The sequence below is a fragment of the Muscardinus avellanarius genome (assembly GCF_963383645.1).
Source record: "Muscardinus avellanarius genome assembly, chromosome: 3".
Classification (NCBI taxonomy): domain Eukaryota; kingdom Metazoa; phylum Chordata; class Mammalia; order Rodentia; family Gliridae; genus Muscardinus; species Muscardinus avellanarius.
The window spans coordinates 4,660,873-4,684,318 of NC_137788.1; the positions used below are offsets into that span (position 1 = coordinate 4,660,873).

General features: G+C 58.2%; 3 protein-coding genes across 4 annotated transcripts in view; 1 reads left to right on the top strand and 2 right to left on the bottom strand.

Annotated features, from left to right (window-relative positions):
- ESPN (espin) overlaps nucleotides 1-13,541 on the top strand; it is a gene marked incomplete at both ends in the record, with an annotated part of 39,252 nt that extends 25,711 nt beyond the window's left edge. The window contains 7 exons of the mRNA XM_080691264.1: nucleotides 716-742; nucleotides 2,023-2,168; nucleotides 2,243-2,506; nucleotides 7,471-7,608; nucleotides 9,971-10,050; nucleotides 10,142-10,153; nucleotides 13,394-13,541. Of these exons, the coding sequence (XP_080547390.1) occupies nucleotides 716-742; nucleotides 2,023-2,168; nucleotides 2,243-2,506; nucleotides 7,471-7,608; nucleotides 9,971-10,050; nucleotides 10,142-10,153; nucleotides 13,394-13,541 (815 nt within the window). The remainder of the gene's footprint in view (nucleotides 1-715; nucleotides 743-2,022; nucleotides 2,169-2,242; nucleotides 2,507-7,470; nucleotides 7,609-9,970; nucleotides 10,051-10,141; nucleotides 10,154-13,393) is intronic.
- Nucleotides 13,542-14,684: 1,143 nt separating this feature from the next.
- TNFRSF25 (TNF receptor superfamily member 25) lies at nucleotides 14,685-19,621 on the bottom strand (the record flags this gene model as incomplete). Its single annotated transcript, XM_080691265.1, has 8 exons — nucleotides 14,685-15,013; nucleotides 15,181-15,361; nucleotides 15,794-15,828; nucleotides 16,063-16,322; nucleotides 18,397-18,472; nucleotides 18,544-18,711; nucleotides 19,116-19,250; nucleotides 19,432-19,621. 8 exons carry the CDS (start codon nucleotides 19,619-19,621, stop codon nucleotides 14,685-14,687), a joined length of 1,374 nt encoding a protein of 457 aa, XP_080547391.1.
- A 1,694-nt stretch (nucleotides 19,622-21,315) lies between these two features.
- Nucleotides 21,316-23,446, bottom strand: part of PLEKHG5 (pleckstrin homology and RhoGEF domain containing G5) — a gene marked incomplete at both ends in the record, with an annotated part of 54,894 nt that continues 52,763 nt past the window's right edge. For both annotated transcript variants that reach the window (XM_080692164.1, XM_080692163.1), the window contains 4 exons: nucleotides 21,316-22,093; nucleotides 22,663-22,835; nucleotides 22,924-23,039; nucleotides 23,131-23,263. In XM_080692164.1, coding sequence (XP_080548290.1) covers nucleotides 21,316-22,093; nucleotides 22,663-22,835; nucleotides 22,924-23,039; nucleotides 23,131-23,263 — 1,200 coding nt within the window. The remainder of the gene's footprint in view (nucleotides 22,094-22,662; nucleotides 22,836-22,923; nucleotides 23,040-23,130; nucleotides 23,264-23,446) is intronic.

Consider the following 23,446-nt stretch of genomic DNA (forward strand, 5'->3'; position numbering starts at 1 on the left):
CTCACTAGGTTTCTGGGCTGCTCTCACACCTGCGATCCTCCCATCTCGGCCTCTCAGATACTGGGACTGCAAACATGTGCCGCCATGCCCGGCTGGGCATCATTTCTTAAGGCCAGGATTCTGGTCTTCAAGGCCTCCTGGAAGGTGCTGCTCCTGGCTCAGACCAGCAGAGACGCCTTCCCCTCCCAGCTACTCAGCGCAGCACAGTGTCCAGCGGCCCCAGCCCGAGTGTTCTCTCTGACTAGGAGGGTGGTCTGCCTAGAGCCCCAGCCCCACAGTGCGCCCCGCGGTACCTGAGCCTGCAGACGGCCCCCAGCCCACCACGGCTCTATACTCAGAGCCTCCAGTTGGGCTGAAACGAAAAACAGAAGACAAACAGCTTTGGAGCTGCCCCAGACACCCCTCCTAGCAGAGCCCAGTGCCAAGGTGGAGGCCCTGGGAAGGGACCAGGGCCAGTGGTGACCCTGGGCAGCCCTCGGGGAACTGGACGTAGCACCCTCAAGGGGCCCCAGAGCAGCATGAGCCAGGGTCACGAGGACAGGAAAGCTCCTCCTCGCTGGTCACCCCTCCTGCCATCCCTCGCTGTCCGACACCCCCACCCTCCCTGCCTCGCCCGGGTTCCCTCTCTCTCTCTGTCTGTCTGTCTGTCTGTCTGTCTCTCTCTCTCTCTCTCTCTCTCTAACTTCCCTGTCACTTCTCCCCTCTCTGTTCCTAGAAGTCAGAGTCCTGAGGCACAGGAAGAGTGAGTAGCCGCTCGGGGCTCCTGGCTGAGGCGGGGTGGGGTTGAAGGCTTGCCTGCCCGGGACACACACACAGAGGGACTTGAGGAGGGGGCAGGCCAGGGGACCTTGATGCCGCAGAGGGGCAGCCCGCGTCTACCCTCATACCCCACATTCAGATGTGTGCCCAGTGCTGCCTAAATCCAGGGGCGGGCCACGTGCTTGGCCCCCTTTTCCTATTTATTTATTTATTTATTTATTTGCAGTACTGGGGATGGAACCCAGGGGTATTCTACCTCCAAGCTATACCCCAGCCCTATTTTTTATACCTTATTTTGAAACGGGGTCTCGCTGAGATGCAAAGGACCTCACTAAGTATGCTGAGGCTGGCCGCGAACCGCGATCCTCCCGTCTCAGCCTCCTGAATGCTGGGATGACAAGCGTGCGCCACCACGCCCGGCTTCCTTTCCTCTTTACAATGCCTGCTGGGATCCCGGGCCCCGACATCCAACGCCTTTGGGACTGTTCTGTTCTTTCCCCAGACCTAGCCCCTTTCTTGGGGCTCCAAATACAGCTCTCCCCAAATCCCCATTCACCTTCAGCACGCTCGCCAGGAAAATGCAAACTCTGGCCCATCATTTGCATGGCATCTGCCTGGCGCTCCTTCCTGGGTGCGCTCTCCCACGCCCTCAGCAGGCTCCTCTCCTGGGCCCCCCAGAGCTGGCAGTGCTTTACCACAGTCCCCCTGCTTGTGCTCGGTGCGTCCGCTTGTCGGTCTGTGGGTGTGGGCTCAGGGTGCGTCTGGCTGGGTGCTGGCACTCCAGTCTGTGTGACCACAGAATCCCTGACAGCTTAGTCCAAGGGTCACTGGGCTTTGCTGATGCAGGGTGAGGGCCAGAGGGAGACTCCGCCCTGGTGGGGACGGGCCTGAGAACCCAGGACAAAGGTCGGGTGGCTGGCCCCAGGTAGTGTTTGGAGCTGGGAAGTCAGTAGCTGGGCGGAGACATACACTGGAGTTCCCAGGGCCAGCCCGAGAGCCACCATGAATGCCCAGGGGCCTCCAGGCGGGGCCTCTATGCCCCGTGAGTAGACCCATAAGGATGGTGGGGCTGCCGTGGCCTGGGAGCCCAGGGCCTGCCTCTGGGTGCCCTGAAAGCCACCCGAGGTACCCTGGGCTCTGGAGAGTTGCCTCTTGGGCACCGGGGAGAGCCCCACTTGTCAGGCTCCGGGAGGGGGCTACAGAGGGGCAGGGGTGGGGGCGCAGGGTCTCTCCTCCAATCAGCGACCCTTCTCTTGTGGGCAGGTACCAAGTCTTTCAACATGATGTCGCCAACGGGTGACAACTCGGAGCTACTGGCTGAGATCAAGGCAGGCAAGAGCCTAAAGCCAACGCCGCAGAGCAAGGGGCTGACCACAGTGTTCTCGGGCAGCGGGCAGCCAGCAGCACAGGTAAGCGCCCACAGGCACCCCCGACGGCACCCCTCTTGCCGGCTGCCACTCAGCCCCGCCCTCCTTCCCCGCAGCCCGACTCGCCTCGGCCGCCAGTGTCACCAGCCCCATCTCGGGCCCGGAGCCCCACCCCGCCGGCCATGGCATCTCAGCTGCTGCTCAATGGGAGCTTGGTGCCCGCACCGCCCGCCACGCCCGCGCCGGGCGTGCAGCTGGACGTGGAGTCGCTCATCCCCACGCACGACGAGCAGGGCCGGCCCATCCCCGAGTGGAAGCGCCAGGTGATGCTGAGGAAACTGCAACAGCGGACACAGGAGGAGGAGGAGCAGAGGCGCAAGGTGGGTGGGCGGCGCTGCCAGAGGCCCGGCCCTTCAGCCTGCAGGGCCACCCGTTCCTTGCCTTTGGAGAAAAGTGGGCTTGCAGGACCCTCGCTGGACTGGTCCTACTCTCTTCACCCCAGCAGCTGGTCCTTTGAAGTGAAATAGCATTGTTTACCTGACTCCAAGGTGCCTTGAGATCACCTAGGACTTGATAAAATGCCTTTGGGGCTTAAAGGGGTCTTGGGGTGGGGGGTGAGCATCTGCTGTGTGTGCGTGTGTGTGTGTGTGTGTGTGTGTGTGTCACTGGGGATGGAACCCCGGGGGGCCTTCCTCCTCTGCGCTATACTCCCCAGACCCACTTTATTTTTTATTTGAAAACAGGGTCTCACTAGTTTCAGAGAGCCTCGTTAAGTCGCTGAGGCTGGCTATGAATCTGCAATCCTCCAGTCTCTGCCTCCCAAGTATTGGGATAACAGGCCTGCGCCACCGCACCCAGCAGACTGCATTTCTAACAGACTTCTGGGAGACTGCAGGCTCGAGGCCAGCCTCTGCTACTTCTTGAGACCCTATTCTATTTGTATTAATTTATTAATTATTGGCAGTACCGGGGATGGAACCCAAAGGCATTCTACCTCCAAGCTATACCCCCAGCCCTATTTTTTATTCTTTTTTAAAATTCTTTTTGGTGTTACTGGAGGTGGAACCCAGGGGCTTTTCTACCTCCGGGCTATACTCCCAGACCTATTTTATACTTTTATTTGGAAACAGGGTCTCACTAAGTTGCTGAGAACCTCGCTCAGTAGGCTGGCTTCAAGCCTCTTAAGCTAGCGCCACTGCCACCAGCCAGGCTTATTCTTTATTTTGAAACAAGGTCTCACTAAGTTGCAGAGGGCCTCATTAAGTAGCGAGTCTGTCTGGGAACCCATGATCCTCCATTCTCAGCCTCCCAAGTACTGAGATTACAAGCATGTACCACCATGCCTGGCTTGTGAAACACTATTCAAAAAAAATTTTTTTAAAGGGGGGACCTGAGGGTTTAGCTCAGAGGTGGAATGCCCCTGGATTCAATCTCCAGTACACCCCCCCCCAAGAAAAAGAAAACAAGCTTCTAGGTGTGGCTGATGTTGACACTGTTCAGAGAATCACACTGAGTACACTAGAGGGCTTTGGTCTCAGCCAGACTAACTCGGGCTCTATCCCTGTACAGCACTCTCCCGCTGCTGATACTGAGCCTTGCCCAATCTCAGTTTCCACATCTGTAAGATGGGTTGGTTATCACTAGCTGGTGGTTACCTTCCTTTACTCAACAAATGTTCTCTAGCTGGGCGTGGTCATGTACACCTGTAATCCCTGTACTTGGGCAGAGGCTGAGACAGGAGGATTGCAGGTTCAAGGCCAGCCTCAGCCTTAGCAAGACTCTCTACAACTTAGTGAGACCCTGTTTCAAAATAAAAAATAGCCGGGCGTGATGGCGCACGCTTATAATCCCGCGCTTGGGAGGCGGAGACAGGAGGATGGCGCAGTTTCGAAGCCAGACTTGCTGGCTTAAGAGACCCTGTTTCCAAATTTAAAAATATGTAAAAATAGGTCTGGGAGTATAGCCTGGAGGTAGAAGGGTTTCCAGGAACCCCAGTACCAACCCCCCCAAAATTAATAATAATAATAATAATAATAATAATAATAATAATAATAAATAAAGGGCTGGGCGTGGTGGCACACGCTTGTAATCCTGCGCTTGGGAGGCTGAGACAGGAGGATCGCACAGGTTCGAACCCAGCCTCGGCTACTGAGTGAGGCTCTCAGCAACGTAGTGAGACCTTGTTTCCAAATAAAGTATAAAAATAGGTCTGGGAGTATAGCCTGGAAGGAAAAAAAAAAGCCCCTGGGTTCCATCCCCAGTTCCATCCCCAGTGCCACAAAATAATAATAAAAATAAATAAATAAATAAATAAAAGCTGGGCATGGTGGCGCACACTTGCCTGCGTGTATATGAAAAAGCAACTGAGTAAGCCGGGAGTGGAGATGCACGCCTGAAATCCCTGTACTTGGGAGGCTGAGACAGGAGGATTGCAAGTTCGAGGACAGCCTCAGCAAGCAGTGCAACTCTCATCAACCTAGCAAGACCTTGTTTCAAAATAAAACAGGACTAACACCAGTGTAGAAACTAAAAACCTCTTATCTTTAAAAATAGCAATGGAAAGTTGCTCAGATACTGGCTATCTGTAAAAACATTGTGTTAATTTGAGGCTATTTATTTGTAATGCAATACCAATAAAATTGGCTGCTTGGGCAGTTTAAATTACTACCTTAAAAATAATAAAATAAAATAGGGCTGGGGGTATTGCTCAGAGGTAAAATTCCCCTGGGTTCTATCCCAAGTACCATAAAACAAACAAACAAAAAAGCAAATAAGTAAGCTGGGTGTGGTGGCACACATTTGTAATCCCAATATTTGGGAGGCTGAGACAGGAGGATTGCAGTTCACAGACAGCCTCAACTACTCTGTGAGACCCTGTTTCAAAATAAAAAGAATAAGCCGGGCGTGGTGGCGCACGCTTGTAATCCCCGCGCTTGGGAGGCGGAGACAGGAGGATCGCGCAGGTTTGAAGCCAGCCTTGTTGGCTTAAGAGACCCTGTTTCTAAATAAAAATATAAAAAATAGGTCTCGGAGTGTAGCCCGGAGGTAGAAGGGCTTCCAGGCTTCCAGGAACCCCAGTACCACCAAAAAATAAATAAATAAATAAAAAGAATAAAAAATAGCCGGGCGTGGTGGCACACGCTTGTAATCCCCGCGCTTGGGAGGCGGAGACAGGAGGATTGCGCTGGTTCGGAGCCAGCCTCGCTGGCTTAAGAGACCCTGTTTCCAGATTAAAAAGTTAAAAAATAGGTCTGGGAGTGTAGCCCAGCCCATGGGAGTGTATCCCAGGGCTTCCAGGAACCCTAGTGCCACCAAAAAAAAAAAAAAAAAGAAGAAGAAGAATAAAAAATAGGGCAGGGGGTATAGCTCAGAGGTCAAATGCCCCTGGGTTCCATCCCCAGACCCGCCAAAAAAAAAAAAAAAAAAAGAATAAAAACTAGAACTGGGGTTGGAGCTTGGAGGTAGATGTCCCTGTGTTCAAACCCTAGCAATTAAGTGTCCCAAGGAGACAAAACCAAAACAGTGAGGGACCATGCGAGACTGCAATGGCCAGAGAAACTGGGTTTTCTGACGTGGCTGGCGCTGTGGTGGGGAGCAGCCTTAAGGGACCGCCCTGTCTGGGCCGGGCGCAGTGACAGGCAAGGTGAGCAGGAGGTGGCTAAGGGCGCAGCGGAGAGCCGAGGCTGGGGCGGGCGTCTGGGCAGAGTGGATGTGGCCCTGAGACTGTTCTATGGGGCCCTGAGCCGGAGAGGGCGGTGGGGCCAGGTCAGCAAGGCCTGGCCAGCTGCCTAGAACAGAATGGACATCCTCCCGCGCTGCCGGCAGCCTGGGCCCTTAAGGAGGGAACTGGCATCCTTGTATGGGGACTGATGGTTGTGGGGCCAGATGAACTGGGAGGCTGTCTGGAGCTGCAGGAAGCCAGAGAGCAGATCTAGAGGCAGAGGAAAGACCAAAGGGAGGACTCAATGGGCACTAACTGGCCAAGTGGGCTCCAAAGGCTGCATCAGCCCGCGGGCTAAGGGAGTGGGCTTGCACTGAAGCTGCAGCTGAGGCCAGGTGGGCTGGGACCTGGCGGAGGAGCACACTTGCAGTCCCGGTACTTGGGAGGCTGAGACAGGAGGATCACAGTTCACAGCCAGCCTCAGCTACTTAGGCCCTCCACAACTTAGTGAGACCCTGCTTCAAAATAAAGGATAAAAGCCGGGCGTGGTGGCACACGCTTGTAATCCCAGCATTTGGGAGGCTGAGACAGGAGGATCTTGGTTCGAGGACAGCCTGAGCTACTTAGTGAGGCCCTTTGCAACTCAGTGAGACCTTGTTTCAAAATAAAGGATAAAAAATAGGGCTGGGAGTGTAGCTGGGAGGTAGAATGCCCCTGGGTTCCATCTCCAGTACCCCACACACACACACAAAGCCAGGTGTGGTGGTGCACACCTGTGATCCCACTACTTAGGAGGCTACCACAAGAGGATGGTAGGTTTGTGGCCAGCCACAGCAACTTTAGCAAGACCCCCAGCAACTTAGTGAGACTCTGTTTCAAAAAAAAAAAAAAAAGATAAATAAGTCGGGCTGGTGGCACATGCTTGAGTGAGGCCCTCTGCAACTTAGTGAGACCTTGTTTCAAAATAAAGAATAAAAAATAGGGCTGGGGGTGTAGCTCAAAGGTAGAATGCCCCTGGGTTCCATCCCCAGTACCGCAAAAAATAAAGAATAAAAAATAGGGTTGGGGGTGTCACTCAGAGGTAAAATGCTCCTGAGTTCAATCCCCAGTACAGCAATAAGATAATCATAATAATAATAATAACGATGGTGACAAGGGGCTGCGGGTGTAGCTCAGAGGTCGAATGCCCCCGGATTCAAACCCTACCACAAATAATAATAAAAATGATAGCTACATAGAGCCAAGTAGCCTTTTATTCAGCATGTAAAACATGACCACTGGGGCAGGGAGGACTTGGGCCGGAGGAGAGGCTCTGGCCTGCACATAGGCTTCAGATGGGGAGGGAGAGCCGCCTGCTGGGGCCTTTCGCCTGATCCTTGGGTGGTGTAATGAGCGGCCAGGCCAGGCGCGGAGCCCCTGCCTGTGGGCCTGCCCGCCCTGCCTCGCCCAGCGCCCAGCGCCCGGCCGTGCCCCCCGCCAGCGACCAAAGTGGACACCGCCCGGAGCCAGGAGCCGAAGCCTCGCAGCGGTGCCCTCGCCCTACGGCCAGGCGCGGGCCCGTCCCTGCCAAGAAGCCATTACACCACCCGGGACATGCAAAAGGCCCCCCCCCCCAGCACCGCTGCGGGGAGCGGGGCCAGAGGGAGACGCACCGCCCTCCCCTCTCTTGTCTTCCCGCCTTAGCTGACAGCGCCAGCGTGCTGCTACCCCCCGGAGGGCTGGCGGTACTCCCGGGAGCGCAGCGCCATCCTCGGGCTCTTCGGCGAGCTCATGACCGAGGCCGACGTCCTCCGCATGGAGCAGCAGATCGACAACCTGCAGGTGCTGCACCAGGCCCGGAGGCTGGAGGCGCGCCGGCGGCGGCTGGAGCTGGAGCTGGAGCGGCTGCTGCCCGTGCCGGCCGCGCGGTCGGCGCCGCGCTTCTCCGTCGACCCGCGCCGCGTGTACGGCCGCGCCCCGAGCCTGCCCGCCTGGTGCCGCCGGACCTCCGCGCTGCTCGGGAGCCTGGCCGCGCTGCTGGCCGCGCTGCTGACCGCCGACACGGGCCGGCCGCGGGCGCCGCTGCCCGACGCGCCCCGGCGGCCGGGCCCGCAGTGCCTGGGCCGCTCGCACGCGCTCGGCTGGTGCCGCGCGGCGGCGGCGCGCGAGGTCCGGGCCGGCGGCGTCTCGGTGCGGCGCCTGCGGGCCGCCTTCGAGCCCGTCCTGGAGGAGGACCACGCGGCCGCGCCGCCCGGGCCCGAGGAGCCGGCCGGCCGGGACGACCTCGCCGTGCGCCAGGAGCGCCTCGCCCACCTCTCCCTGCAGCACTGGCGCAGGTGCCGCCGCGGCCCCGCCCAGGCGCGCCTGCGCAGACTGCGGCCCCGCGTGCGGGCGGCGGGCGCCCGCCCCGAGCCCGAGGCCCCCGCGGGGCCCGACGGCGGGGCCCGAGCCCCCGACGAGCGGCTGCGGCGCCTGCTGGCGCAGCGGCAGGGCCTGGGCCGGCGGCCGGGCCGCTGGAGGAGCCTGCCGCGGCGGGGGCCGGCGCGCCCCCGGCCGGCGCGCGGCGTGTACTGGCCGCAGGACTTCCTGCCGCCCCTCGACGGCGGCCGGCCGCGGCGCCACGACAGCCTCACGCTCGACCTGTTCATGCTCGGCTACTTCCAGCTGCTGGAGATGGGCCTGAGCCGCGAGGAGCGCAAGTTCCGGCACCTGCTGTGCTATGAGGTGTTCGACCGGCTGGGCAGCCACCCCTGGGAGCTCATCCGACTCTTCCACCGCGCCGTGCTGGAGGAGGTGGAGGCCGGCCGGCGCCGCTGGACCGACGGCTTCGAGGACCTCAGGCGCCAGTTCTTTGGAGACGGCCCAGAGGCAGAGCCGGCCCGGGAAGAAGAGGCCGGGAAGGAGGGAATGGAGGAGGAGGAGGAGGAGGAGGAGGAGGAGGAGGAGGAGGAGGAGGAGGAGGAGGAGGAGGAGGAGGAGGAGGAAGAAGAGGAGAAGGAAGAGAAGAAGGAGGAGGAGGAAGAGAAGGAGGAGGAAGAGAAGGGGGAGCCTGTGGAAGCGGCCCCTCCAGCTCACACGGAGGAGGAGGAGGAGGACACGGCGGAGGGGCAGCCCGAGGCCCTGGCCCCTGCCCCGCAGCCCCCGCCTGCCGCGCCTCCGCCCACCTCGGACCCGCCGAGCCCCGAAGCCCCCGCGGAAGACCCTTTGGAGCTGGTGTCTGAAATGGGCGAGTTTAGCAACGAGGACATCTGCCGTTACATCGACCGCAGCTTCTCCTTCTGGAAGGAGAAGGAGGCGGAGCTGTTTGACCTCTGAGCAGCTAGTGCAGATTTAGCCGGGATGCCCGAGTGATGCCCGCCAGAAGCGGGCAGGAAGAACCCAGGATGGGGGAACGCTGCCTGCCCAGGGCCCGGCCGCCTCGGCCTCCCTCTCTAGGCAGGGTGTGGGGCGGAGCATGGGACCAGCGCGTGCCTCCTCTGGCCCCGGGGCCTTGCCGGGCCAGGCAGCAGAAGCAGACCCTGTAGTGAGGGGCCGGGGTTCCCCCTGGGGCAGGCGGCCTGCTGTTCTCACTGGCGTTCAGAGCCACCTCCCTGGTCAGCTGTGCCTGTACTGTGTGACGTGTCCTGTATCCAGACCCTTTCTCCTCTGTAACATCCAAGGAATAAAATACTTTCTTGTGAGTGGACTCTGTTGGAACATGCACGCACGCATGCACACGCGCGTACACACACACGCAAGTCATCACAGCCCCCCAGTGTGAGTCTTCGCCACTGGGACAAGGGTCCATGGGCACTTCACAGGAGAGTCAGGGGCAGCCTGAGCCTCCCGGAGCTGGCCAGGTGCAGAGGGACCCAGGTCTAGTCTGCCCAGAGACCGTGGGTGACAGCCCTGGGGCCATCTGTCCACAGCCCCTGTAGGAAGCCAGCCTCAGGTCCCTGGGGCCCCGCCACTTCATTCCCAAGTTCTCTTATGTCCCATACTCGGCTCCGATATCTCTGGCGCCACCTCTGGTTCAGGGGCCTGGGTCGCTGAGGGTCAGGACTGTGACCTGACACCTTCATCCATCTGTCTCATAGCAGGGCATCAGAAGGGTCTCTTCCTGCGACCACACCTGGGTTCCCTTATTCCTGTATCCTTCCCAGCTCACCCCCACCCCGTATCTCCCAGCCCACGCTGGTCCTGACGTTCCCTGGTTGTGTTTCAGGAGGAGGAGGAGGAGGCTCGGCTGGCCAGCCTGCCTGCCTGGAGGAGAGACATCCTGCGGAAGAAGCTGGAGGAGGAGAGGTGAGCCGGGGGCCAGGGGGAGGCTGGCCCGGCTGGGCGTCCTGCCGGCGCGAGGTGCGGTGCTAACCAGTGCTGTGCTCTCTCCCTCCAGGGAACAGAAGCGGTGAGTCCAGCCCCTCCACGGCCCGTCACTATGGCCCGTCTTGGGCCATCCCCTGACCCTGGGCCCTCATAGAACCCTCCTAGCAGTGCCACCAGACCCTCTCCCTCAGCCGGTTTGCACCTGCCCCCAAATCTCACGCTCATACTCTGATTACCTAATTTCTAAATTACCCAGTCCCCATGTCCTTTTAACCCAGCCTTTCTACCCAACAGCCCATCCCCAGGATCGAAAACCTGACCATTTGTTCCCCCAAAACTCAGTTTCCTCCCCTAGCAATCTAGCCCAATGATGTCCAATGCAAACGTAACTAGAGCCGGGCGTGGTGGCGCACACTTGTCATCCCAGCATTCGGGAGGCTGAGACAAGAGGACCGCAGTTTGAGGACAGCCTCAGCTACTTAGTGAGGCCCTTTGCAACTCAGTGAGACCCTGTTTCAAAATAAAGAATAAAAAATAGAGCCGGGCGTGGTGGCGCACGCTTGTAATCCCCGCGCTTGGGAGGCTGAGACAGGAGGATCGCACAGGTTCGAAGCCAGCCTCAGCTACTTAGTGAGGCTCTCAGCAACTTAGTGAGACCCTGTTTCCAAATAAAATATTAAATGTGTCTGGGAGTATAGCCCAGAAGTAGAAAGCCTCTGGGTTCCACCCCAGTACCACACACACACACAAAAAGAAATACATAGTACATTTATTTGTGTGTGTGTGTGGTATTGGAGATTGAACCCCAGGGACATTCTACCTCTGAACCACACTCTAGCCCTTTTAAAAATTATTTTATTTATTTATTTATTTATTTATTTATTTATTGTGTGTGTGTGTGTGTGTGTGTGTGTGTGTGTGTGTGTCTTCCTGGGGATTGAACTCAGAAACTCAGAGGCCTTCTACCTTTGAGCAACACCCCCAACCCGATTTGATTTCTTATTTGGAAACAGGGTCACACTAGGTTGGCGAGTCTCAATACTTGCTGAGGCTGGTCTCGAACTTGCGATCCTCCTATCTCAGCCTCCCAAGTACTGGGATTACAGGTATGCACCACCACATCTGGCTCTTTATATTTCATTTTATTATTTTTTTATTTTTGTGGGTCTGGGGATGGAACCCACACCCCCTGCCCTATTTTTCATTCTTTATTTTGTAACAGGGCCCCACTAAGTTGCAGAGGGCCTCACTAAGTAGCTGAGGCTGGCCTTGAACCACAATCCTCTGGTCTCAGCCTCCCAAATGCTGGGATTACAAGTGTGTGCCACCATGCTTGGCTTATATTTTATTTTGAAACAAGGTTTTGCTAGGTTGCTGAGTCTCTAAATTGCTGAGGCTGGTCTCAAACCCCAGATCCTCCTGTCTTGAAAGTAAATTTAGTGTGTGTGTGTGTGTGTGTGTGTGTGTGTGTGTGTGTGTGTGTGTGTGAATAAGGTTGAACCCAGGAGCATCCTACCTTTGAGCTATATATCCAGCCCTATTTCCTTTTCTTTTTTGGTGCTGGAGTTGAACAACCCAGGAGCATTCTACTTCTGACCTACACTCTCAGCCATATGTTTTTTTAATGGTACTGGGGATTGAACCTAGGAGCATTCTATCTCTGAGCTACACCCCCTGCCCTGTTTTTTATTCTTTATTTTGAAACAGGTCTCACTAAATTGTGGAGTGCCTCACTAAATAGCTGAGGCTGGTCTTGAACCTGTGATCCTCCTGTCTAAACCTTTCAGGTATAGGGATTACAAACATGAGCTACCACACCCAGCTTATTTTTATTTTGAAACAGGGTCTCCTTAAGTTGCTGAGAGCCTTACAAAATAACTGAGGCTAGCCAAAAATCTGAAATCCTCCTGTCTTAGCCTCCCAAGTACTGGGATTACAAGCGTGTGCCACACACCCAGCTTGCAACCCTATTTTATTTTAACTTTTGCAGTCAGTACTTGGAATTTAACCCAGGGGCATTCTACCTCCAAGCTACACTCCCAGCCCCATTTTTTAAAGGCTGGCCGTGAACCTGTGTTACTCCTGTCTCAGCCTCCCAAGTACTGGGATTATTGTGTACCACCATACCCAACTATTTCTTCTTATTTTTTATTTTGAAACAGAATCTTGCTAAGTTGCTACGTTTCTCACCAAGTTATTGTTGTTGGTCTCAAACCTGTGATCCTCTAAACCTCCCAAGTCCTGGGATTACACATATGCACCATTGCGCCCCACCCATAAATCACGTGTGTGTGTGTGTGTGTGTGTGTGTGTGTGTGTGTGTGTTACTAGAGATTGAACCCAGACACATTCTACCTTTGAGCTACACCCCCAGCCCGATTTGCTTCTTACTTGGAGATAGGGTCTTGCTAGGTTGAGGATAGTTGCACTACTTGGTAAGGCTGTCTTTGACCCTGCGATCCTCCTGTCTCAGCCTCTCAAATGATGGGATTACAAGCCTGCCCCACCATGCCCAACTCAACCTTTTATTTTATTTTTATTTTTATTTTTGTAGTCCTGGGGATGGAACACAGGGGCATTTTACTTCCGAAGTACAACCCTAGCCCTATTTTTGGGGGGCTCACTGGGTTGCAAAGGGCCTCACTGGGTTCCACCCCCAAACCCCCACACACACAAAAAAAAATGCTGGGATTACAAGCCTGCCCCACCATGCCCAACTCAACTCTTTATTTTTTATTTTTATTTTTGTAATCCCGGGGATGGAACACAGGGGCATTTTACTTCCGAAGTACAACCCTAGCCCTATTTTTGGGGGGGGCTCACTGGGTTGCAAAGGGCCTCACTAAGTGGCTGAGGCTGTCTGCAAACCGTGATCCTCCTGTCTCGGCCTCCTAAAACCTGGGATTACAAGTGTGGGCCACCACGCCCTGCCCGGCTCAACTTTTTAATTCCTAAGCTCTGTCTCCCCACAGTGGATCAAGCCACCCAACCTTGATCCCCAGTAATTCAGATGGCTAGCTCTCCAAAAACTCAAGTCCTGGCCTCAAATAACCTTAACTCCTGAACTCTGAACCTCTCCTTACATGGTGCTACCGGGTGAGCCGGCACCTGTTTTCATGAACACCGCCAGCCCGTAATAACCCAGCCTCTGCCCCCCACTAACCCAGTTCCTACGTGCGCCCCAACAACCAGCAGCAGACCCCTGTGTTCTCAGCAGCCCCGCCCCGTCCTCACTAGCCCTCCCCCGCGGCCGCCCAGGTGCTGGCGCCCCCTAGTGTCTGGGCCCCGGCATCATCGGGTCCCGCCCTCACCCCACCCGTAGAAAAGAGGAAGAGCGGCAAAAACAGGAGGAGATACGGCGGGAGAGGGAGCAGTCGGAGAAGCTGCGGACCCTGGGCTACGACGAGACCAAGCTGGCGCCCTGGCAGCGGCAGGTCATCCTGAAGAAGGGGGATATTCCTAAGCAATAGACGTGGGGCGGTCTCTGGCCGGCAGCTTCCAAAGCTCGGAGAAGCGGGGGTGGGGGGCCCCGTCCCCGCCCAGCCTGGCGGGCAGGTGCGGGAGGCCGGGGAGCCGAGCGGCCCTCCCCTCCCGCGCAGGCACCCTCCCTGAGCCCCGGCCCCATCCTGGCTCCGCACCCCCAGCCCCGCTGCCGCCACAGTCGCCAGGGAAAAAAAAAAAAGTGCCCAAGCTGCTGACGCAAAAAGATGCTGCTTATTTGCATGCTAACTTAACATATATTTGCATGTTCGTTGACTGTCAAAGCGCAGAGCCCCCCAGCCCCGTGGGTGGTACTGTTCTCCTGCAGGGCGCGTGTCTGGCTGCAGCCCCTCCCCCGCGCCCGCGCATCCTGGGCGGAGGCCGGCCCCAGCTCGGGGTGGGGGCTTTCCTCCCTCGCTGACCCAGTTCTCATCCCAACCCGAGGGCTTCCTCTCAGTCATTTGTTTACCAGAAACGGTGAAAACTGCCGGTCGTGGGTTGGTGGGGGCGGAGGTGCCGCTCCCGGGGGCCCCCACCTCGCTCCCGCGCCCCAGCCCCAGCCCGGCCCCTCCCCCAGCCCTTTCACCGCCTCGGTGGGGTGGGGGGCGAGGGGCCGCACCTGTGGCTCCCGCCCCCCGCGCCCGGCCCGCATTAAAGCCTCCCCGCCGCCCAGGCTTGCGTTCACTCTCGCTGTTGGAGGACTTTCTCTTTCTCGGTGTCGCCGCAGGAGGGGAGGGCAGGCGTGGAGGCGGCGGCACAGATCTCCACCAGGGCCCTGCCCTCGAGGTGCCAAGCCTTCCTGTGCCCGGGGAAACAGGCCCCGGGCCCCTTAACACCGCACGGCCCCGCACAAACACCAAAAAAACACTTTTCTTCCGAGATTTAATATACCAACGCCCCAGCCAAACTCAGGCCAAGAAACAGCCGAGCCACCCCTTGGCCCCGCCGTCCATTCCTCCGTCCTGCTTGGTAGGCGCACTGGGGTGCGTTGGGATGTGGCTGGCTGGCGCTGCTATGCAGGGCCGTGCCAGGAGCTCAGTAAGTGACATAAGATGTCTACACGCTTAAGTAACCGTACTTAGAACTTCCGCGGGGGTCTGGGGCGCCCAGGTGGCCGGCGGCCCAGGTGGACGTTAAGGGCCTCGCTGCAGGCGGCAGCGCAGGTCCTCGGCGCAGCCGTCCAGTCCCATCCGCTCCAGGGCCGCGTAGATGGCGCTCAGACCCGCGGGCTGCTGCTGTCGCCAGCGCTTCAGCATCTCGTACTGCTGGTCTCGGAAGCGGCCGATCTCCACCTCCACGGCCTCGATCTCCGCCTCCCGCAGCCCCAAGGTGCGCACGAACTCCTTCCAGCGCCGCGCCGGCACGGCGTCCATCACGTCGTACAGCTGGGGGCCGGGTTGGAGCATTGCGGCTGGCGAGCCTGCAGGGGGCGCTGGCGAGGGCAGGGGCGCCAGCGGAGGGCCTGGGACCGGGCCGGAGAGAGAAGGTACTGAACGAGGGCTGCGGCCAGGAGACCAGGTCAGAGACTCCGGTATTCGCAGCCCAGTCAGTTCGGGTGTTGGAAGCGGGACACTACAGCGTGCCCACCTTGGACTTGGGAGATGGAGCCAAGTCACTGAAGCCCCTTACCAAGAGCTCTGCTGGGCTGCTGGTCCCAAGCCTGTGGCACCTGCCGGCAGGGCAGCTCCTGGGTCTGGGGCAAGCCAGGGGTCCGGCAGTTGTCTAACAACTGGACAGTGCAGGTTTTCCCACTGCTGCCAGGGGGCACCAAAAGGGCGTGGGCGCTGTCCGAAAGTAAGAAGGGAGTGGCCTGGAAACCCAGAGAGGCCCCCAATCAGCCCGGCCTGCCTGGAAAGGGCCCTTCACTGCAGTCTGAGCAGGAGTGGACATTCCCTGGCTCAGCCATAGATGACCCTCAATGCCACCTCCCCCCGCAGGCCTGCTCAGTGCCACCCAGCAGAAGAGGGACAGTTTGTGCCTGGCACACTCTGCTGCCCTCTCTGTTGCCCAGCCCTTTGGGGGCATTCATCCCTTTGATGCTGGCTCCTGTGGACTTGCGGGACCCTGGTAGACAGAGCCACCTGAAGGCAGCATCGTGCCGGTCTTGTACACCAATAACTCAGCTCTCAGCCCATGTGGGACACATAACTTGTGTTAGACACCATGCCCAGCACTGGGGGGCCAGGGGCAATTCTCCTGGTTCCAGAAGGCAGCCTTCCGTGGCGCACACCTGGATGCTTACCTGCGGTGCGGTCAGGACCTCGGTCCTGGCTTTGTCTGCGGACAGAGACAAGGAGGAGCCGGTCAGCGACCCAGCAAGGCCCTTGGACCTGGGTGCTGGAGTAGCTCCTCCTGGGCTCCTCTGCACCCCACACTCCTTGCCTCAGAGTCTCCTCCTGTATCAGCATTGAGGACTCTGGACTAGTAGTCCAGACTACAGGTAGTCCAGTCTCTGGACTACCCGTCCTGAGCCCGGGCCTCTGGGAATGTGTGTTGCATATGTGGACGTACCAGGAACCAGGGGCTTGTGGCGCCGGCAACAGTGATGTGTGTAGATCAGGATGGTTCCAAGCAGGAGTGGGGCCACCAGGCTGGCCACAAGCACCGGCACCCAGAACACTGAAAGAGCAGCTGGTGGGTGCTGGGGTGACCACCCTAACACCCCCTTCCCGGCCCACCCTAGGCCTCCCGCTTGCTTCCCAGCACACCACCTACTCTGCTTCCAGCCGCAGATGGCAGCACAGGTCTCAGGACAGGTCCCTAGGACGCTCCTGCAAGGGGGAAGGCTGAGGGAGGACCCGCCAGGAGGGGCTGCCCGGGACTGCCCCCTTGTGCCTCTTCCTGGAGGCCTTTCCTTCCCCAGGCCTCTCTCCAGCAAGCCTCACTTTGCCTAAAAAAGTTCTGGAAGTACTGCTGATATGCCCAAAATCAGAATAAGACCCAGATGGGCATGGTGGTGTACACCTGTAATCCTAGTACTTGGGAAGCTGAGACAGGAGGATCACAATTTCACAGCCAGTCTCAGCAACTTAGGCCCTCCACAACTTAGTGAGACCTTGTTTCAAAATCAAAGATAAAATAGGGCTAGGGGTGTAGCCCAGGGATAGAATGCCCCTGGGTCTATCCCTAGGACCACAAAAAAAAAAAAAAAAAAAAAAAAAAACAGTAAGAAAAATCACTATATTAAGCTTTTGTGTGTGTTGCTGGGGGTTGAATCCAGGGGCATTCTACCTCTGAGCTACACCCTCAGTCCTATTTTACTTCTTATTTTGAAACAAGGTCTAAGTTGCTGAGAGCCTCACTAAATTGCTGAGGCTGGCTACGAACCTGCAATGGCCCTGTCTCAGCCTCCCAAGTACTGGGATTACAGGCATGCGCCACCAGGCCCAGCTGAACCCAGGGACATTCTACCTCTGAGCTACAATCCCAGCCTGTTTTTATTTTTAATTAAGAAATAGGGTCTCACTAAGTTGCTGAGACTGGCTTTGAGCTTGCAATCCTCCTAGCTCAGCTTCCCAAGTACTGGGACTACAGGCATGCGCCGCCATATCCAGCTCTACTAAACTTTTAGACTAGATTAAGGGTCACAAGAATGTTAGTTCCTTAAGGACGGGGATTTCTGCCTCTCTGGGTCCCTGTGTAGCCTCCACACCTAGAACAGCTACTGGAAATGGTAGATATTCATTAAAGCCTTGGATGGATTAATGAACAGGCATAGCTGGGCGTGGTGGTGCACACCTGTAATCCCAATATTTGGGAGGCTAAAATAGGAGGATCACAGGTTCAAGGACAGCCTCAGCAAGTAGTGAGACTCATAGAATTAGCGAACCGGGTGTGGTGGCACACGTTTGTAATCCCTGCGCTTGGGAGGCTGAGACAGGAGGATGGCATAGGTTTGAGGCCAGCCTAGGCTACTTAGCGAGACCCTGTTTCCAAATAAAATATAAAATAGGTCTGGGAGTTTAGCCCGGAGGTAGAAGGCCCCTGGGTTCCATTCCCAGTACACCAAAATAAATAAATAAGTAAATAAATAATAAATAAATGAATGAATGAATAAAATATATATATATATAAAATAGGTCTGGAAGTATAGCCCGGAGGTAGAAAGCCTCTAGATTCCACCCCCAGTACTACCAAAATAATAATAATAAATAATAAATAATAATAATAATAATAATAATAATAATAATATTGTGTAGGGGGTATAGCTCAGAGATAGAATGCTCTGGGCTCAATCTCCAATACCAAAGGGAAAAAAATAGGCACCTTCCCCTATCAGATGGAGGCCCCCAGATCACAGAGGCTATTTCTTAGAACGTGCCCAAGAATTAGCAGCAAATCCTGAATCTCACAGCGCAAATTCTATAGCTCTTTCAGTGTGATTCTGTATACATGACAAAATGGCAAATCCCGCCTTAATATTCAAGCAGAAGGATTACTAAAGAAAATTCCGGCAGAAAGTGAATTTATCAGCCGGATGTGGTGGTGCACGCTTGTAATCCCAGCACTGGGGAGGCTGAGATAGGAGGCTTGGGATCTTTGGAAGCCTCAGCTACTTAGAGAGGCCCTTTGCAACTCCGTGAGACCCTGTTTCAAAATAAAGAATAAATAATAGGGTTGGGGTGTAGCTCGAAGGTAGAATACCCCTGGGTTTCATCCTTAGCACCAAAAAAAAAAAAAAAGTGAATTTACCTGGCAAAAAATGAATTCCAATTCCTTTACAGCCCTGTGTTTGCCTGAGTGAGACCCACTCCCCCTCTTCCTTGGCCCCTCCTATCCCTGACCCCAAAGCCTCCACCCAGCTCCCAGCTCCTCTCCCTCTGGCCCAGGACAGCCCAAAGTTACGTGGGGCAGGAAACACAGTCATCGCCACGTTCATACAAGCCCGGTGGGCAGCGCCTGCCTGTCTCTCTGCTGGGACCTGCAGGTCAAGGAATGGCAGACGTCAGCTCGGAATAGGGGACTGGGGGGGGGCAGGTGGCAGGTACTCACCGCGCACCTGTGTGGTGCTGGGCGGGGCCTCGGAGCCTGGATAGGGGAGGCAGTGGAAGGATGCGCTTTCCCTACAAGGCTTGAACATGCAGTCTGCAAACCAGCCCGGGGCACAGCCACACTGTGTGTCTGCCACAGCTGAGCAGCTCTTCAAGGCCACCTGTGAGACTGGGGGGCAGGGAGACGGAGGTGAGATGGGGGGCAGGGAGACGGAGGTGAGATGGGGGGCAGGGAGACGAAGGTGGAGGCACAGAGAGCCGGTCAGGGACCCCCATGGAGAAGCTGGGCTGCTCCTCCAGAGAACAGAGAGAGCCAGGGCTAGGCGGCAGAGAGGGTGACCGAGACGAGGCTACCCCAAAGCAGACCACACCCAAAGCACGTGGAGACAGAAAAATCAATCACCAAGAAGAGGGACCAGAGGCACCCGGGGCACAGGGCGGCGGGTCCGGGGAGGGTGGGCGGGGAGAGGATTGCATGCCCAAAGGTTGGGACCCAGCCAGTGCCACCTTCAGAAAGACCCCGGTCATGGCCTGTCCCCAGGAACCCTCCCCCCAAGTCCCGACGGCCCTCACACATCTCGTCGCAGTGCCGACAGCGGATACATTGCGTTATAAAGTGGTTCTCCTGGGCCAAGAAGGTGCCCAGCGGACACGGGAGGCAGGTGGAGTTGCCGCAGGGTTCCGTGCAGCGGGCCTCGAGGTAGTGCCCTGGGGACCCAGGCAGCAGACGGCCACGGTCAAGGGGGCAGCTCGGCACTTCCCAATCCCCTCTCACGGGCCCCTCCTGCCCTCACAGGCCACCCCTAGCCGCCATCCCCGCCTCGCCCACCCCAGCCCTATGGAGGCCTGTGCTCATTCCCCACCCCACCCCCACCCCGCGGCCACTTACCCACTGGACAGCCCCTGCAGCAAGGCAGGCTGCTCTTCTGGAGGTCACGGGCGCAGCCACACCGGGGGCCAGGAGTGCTGCCCAGCCCCTGGACACCCAACAGCAGCAGGAAGAGAGCCTGGGACACAGGGGCTGCAGCTGTCCGCGCACCTGCCCAGCGTGGGGGCCCCTCCTGGCCCGGCCCCTCCATTGGCCCAGCATTTACCCTCCGGCAGCAGCCTACTTCTCAGGCTGGGCAGAGGAATGTCCACGGGTGGCGGGGATGGGGCTTTCCCCTGCGCACAGACCCAGCTTGGGAGGGGCAGGCGAGGCGCCCCTGCCCAACCTTTACACATTTCCCTCCACTAGGATGTCCCAGCCCATGCTTTCTACGAGGTGGGGGCTGCTCCTCCCTCTGCCTGGGGCCCCCAGGCCCCAGGAAAGCTGTTTCCTCTTTGCGGAAGGGCCCGCCCCTCCAGAGCTTTGAACTAGGTCAGAAAGGAGCTGGGTGGAGCAAAGAACCCAAGGCCCCTTCCGTGAGGGCTGGGGCTGGGTTCCAGGCTGCCTCCCCCAGCCCCTTCCGGGTCCCCACTCACCACAGCCACCACTGCCACAAAGCCCCCCGGCTGGGGATTGGCTGGGGCTTCATGGCTATCCACACTGGGGCTGGCAGGCTCGCCTAGGGCTCTGCCTGCCTGGGCCTGCCTGATAGCACTCTAGCCCAGCATGACATGCGGCCAGTCCTGCAAAATCCCCAGAGGCCTGCCTGGGAAGGGGAGCGGGGCGGGGATGCGCTCTCCTGCCTGCCTGCGGAGGACCCCACCCTCAAGGTCTACCCAGAGCACTGTGCCACCTGGGATGCCTGCTTTGACCAGGTCTACATAGCATAGGCTCCTCCTGGACCCATCCCCTGGTCCCCTGGCCCTGGGTCTCATGCTAAACCTGAGAACTAACTCTTGGGGGTGCCCTCGGGGCACCGACGTGGGGGTCAGGCCCTAAAATACATGATGGGCCTAAGGTGGGAAACCCACTTCTCCCAGTGTACCTGGGTATGGGTCTGGTGAGGGCTTAGCTTGAGCCCTAGGGAGCGCCCCCAGCAGGCATTTCACCTGCCCAGACAAGCTCACAGGCTGGGCAGACGCCAAGCCCTCAGGCCTCCTACAGGGCAGGGGCTTCATCTGGGTATATGGTCCCCACCCCCCACACCATTACTGCTTGGCTGCTCCCAGTGTCATCCACAGGGGCCCCACGGCAGCCGAAGAGGCGCCAGGCACAGAGATAGCACCCCGGGGCTCCAGAAGCACAGGACTCTTTCCAGGGGTGTATATACAAGTCTTTATGAAAGAACCAAGTCTCAATAAATAGGTAGCTTTACACACAGTCCAACCCAAGCCTGGGGTGGAGGAACAGGGAGGGAGGGAGCGGGCTGGGGGCGCAGGCCGAGAAGATGGCTTCTTAGGAGTGCAGCCTGGGAGCCCAGCCCAGGGACCGCCTGGGCAGGGGTGGGGTACTGCAGCCAGGCCTGAGGCTCTGCTGAGCCCTCCTCCACTCCATCAGCCCGGCAAAGTGCAAATCGGCCCCGCGGTGGTGGGCGGGGGTCCTGCCTGGCACTCTGGCTCGCGCACGAGGCAGCAGCTGAAGCCGGAGCCGTACCTCGGAGGCATGCTGTCTGCTGTACCCTGGTCAGTGGCACCCTGGGGCGCTTTCTTCTGCTCAGACCTCCCTGCAAAGGGCAGGGGTGAAAAAGAGTCCTTAGCCGGTTGCTACCGGAACCAGGTCTCCTCAGCACCATGATCCTCTGCACACCGGCCCTGGGGCACCGCCATGCCCCTCCCACTACCCAGACTCGTGCCACCGATGTTGGCACACTGAGCCAGCCACGGGTCTTCTACCCAGCCAGGCCACTCACGAGGCAGTGAGCGTGGAATTCAGCAGTAGGGTGGTCCGGATCCGGTAGAGCTGGGCCAGCGTCAGCTTCCTGTGCTGGGCAGAGACCCCTGGGGGCGGCTCAGGGTGGCCCCTGGACGCAGCCCCAGAGGGCTCTCTGTGCTTCCTCCTGGCAAGGCCTGCAGAGCCCCCAGTTAGGCAGCCAGCTCTGCCCTCCAGCTCCAGTGGCTTAGGGCCGCAGCCAGAGCCTGGTGCCCTTCGGCAGTCCCAGTGGAGCCCGGCTTCCTGAGGGGAGCCCTGAATCCTAGTGCCCAGCAGGCCTGGAGCAGCCAGGCAGAGTTCCGAAAGGCTGCGGCTGGGAGCTGGGGGCACTCCACGGGCGGCAGCCCCTGACAGCAGCTGGAGGAGGCTGGCCTCAGATTTGGACTTGAGCAGGTGAGGCGGGCGGGGCAGCAGCTGGACAGGGGTACGGCGGCGGAGGCGGGGCGAAGGAGGGGGCGAAGGAGTCTGTGATAACTCTGGGGGTGGGGGCACTGGCTCCGCCACGGAGGCTGGTGCTGCAAAGTCTTGCAGGGACGTGGGGGACAGGGTGCCATAGGCAGAGTCCATGGAGCAGGAGCGGCCGTCCACTGGGCCCAGGGGCAGCAGCTCGCTGGTGGGCGTGATGGATGAGGCTGTCGTGCTGAGCGAGGTCTCGTCTGACTGGGAGCTAAAGGGGCCACCGTCAAACTCGGAGGACAGGGTCTCCCCGGGCTCCACCACCACGGCCAGGGTCTCAGTAGAGCCGTCTGAGGCACTGTGGGGCAGGGAGCAGAGTCAGTGCCACCGAAGGAAGCCCAGAAGGCGTGGAGCGAAGCCATGCAGGGCAATGTGCAGAGGTTTATAAACTGCCCCAGGAGCTCAAGGTTCAGAGATTCTCCAGCTCCTGTGCCTGCACAGACCTGGACTTGCACCGCCACCCCAGCTCCCACTGGGTTTCTAGCACTATTCAGAGGAAGGCTATTCAAGCCGGGCGCGGTGGCGCACACTTGGAATCCCAGCATTCGGGAGGCTGAGACCGCAGGATCGCGGTTCGCAGACAGCCTCAGCTACTTAGCGAGGCCCTCTGCAACTCAGTGAGACCAAGTTTCAAAATAAAGAATAAAAAATAGGGCAGGGGCTGTACCTCAGAGGTCGAATGCCCCTGGGTTCCATCCCCAGACCCACACACACAAAAAAGGTTTAAAAAAAAAAAAAAGAAAAAGGCTATTCAGAAGAAGGAGATGTGGCTATGCCCTGCCGGGTCTTAATGGCCTTGGAGCCAGGAGTCCTGGGCTGGAGTACATGCCCTCCTGGGACCTGCTGGGTGGTCTTGGGCAGGCATACCAGTGCTGGGAGCTGAGGCTGGTGTCGCTCTTGCGCAGGATGGTGGGGGAGCTGGCAGCTGAGGCACCACTCTCCTCCCCTTCCTCCTCCCCTTCCTCCTCCTCCTCTTCCAGGCTGTGCAGGTGCTGCTGGCCCCCCGGGTTCTCCTGTGCACACAGCTGCTGCAGCTGGTTCTGCAGGTGGAGCAGGGGGCACGGGGGCAATATAAGTGTGACCCAAAGCCCTAGCCTCCCCACCCCTGCCCTCCCGCCACCCGCTCACCTGGGCGTTGTAAATGGCCTCCACCCAGCCCCGACACAAGGCCTGGCCGCTGGCCTGGAACGTGTAGGCCGCCACAGCACTGTGGAACTCATTCAGGTAGATGAGAAGGAAGGAGCCTGGCAGGGAAGGCCCACATCAGCGTCGGCCAAGGGCAGGGCCCCTGTCCATCCCGGCCCCTGCCCAGGAGCAGGTGGCCGGGCACCTCACCAGGGTCCCGAAGTTCCCGGCACACGATCTTGTCCACCAGCAGCGGCGGCCTGATGACCTTGGTCCTCTCGGCCTTCTTCACTGCCTTGGTCACCAAGAGCAGATCGGTGAAGAGGAAGCAGTACACGTCCATCTGGGGTGGGGAGCAGCAGAGGCCACGGGGGTCAGGTCTAGGGTCATTGGAACGCTCCACTGGGAGTCCTTGGCTCTTACCAAGCATCTCCTCTCTTTCCCCCCATGCCCATGAATTTTCTTTTTTTGTGTCGTGCTAGGGATTGAACCTAGGGGCACAGAACCTGAGCTACACCTTCTGTGC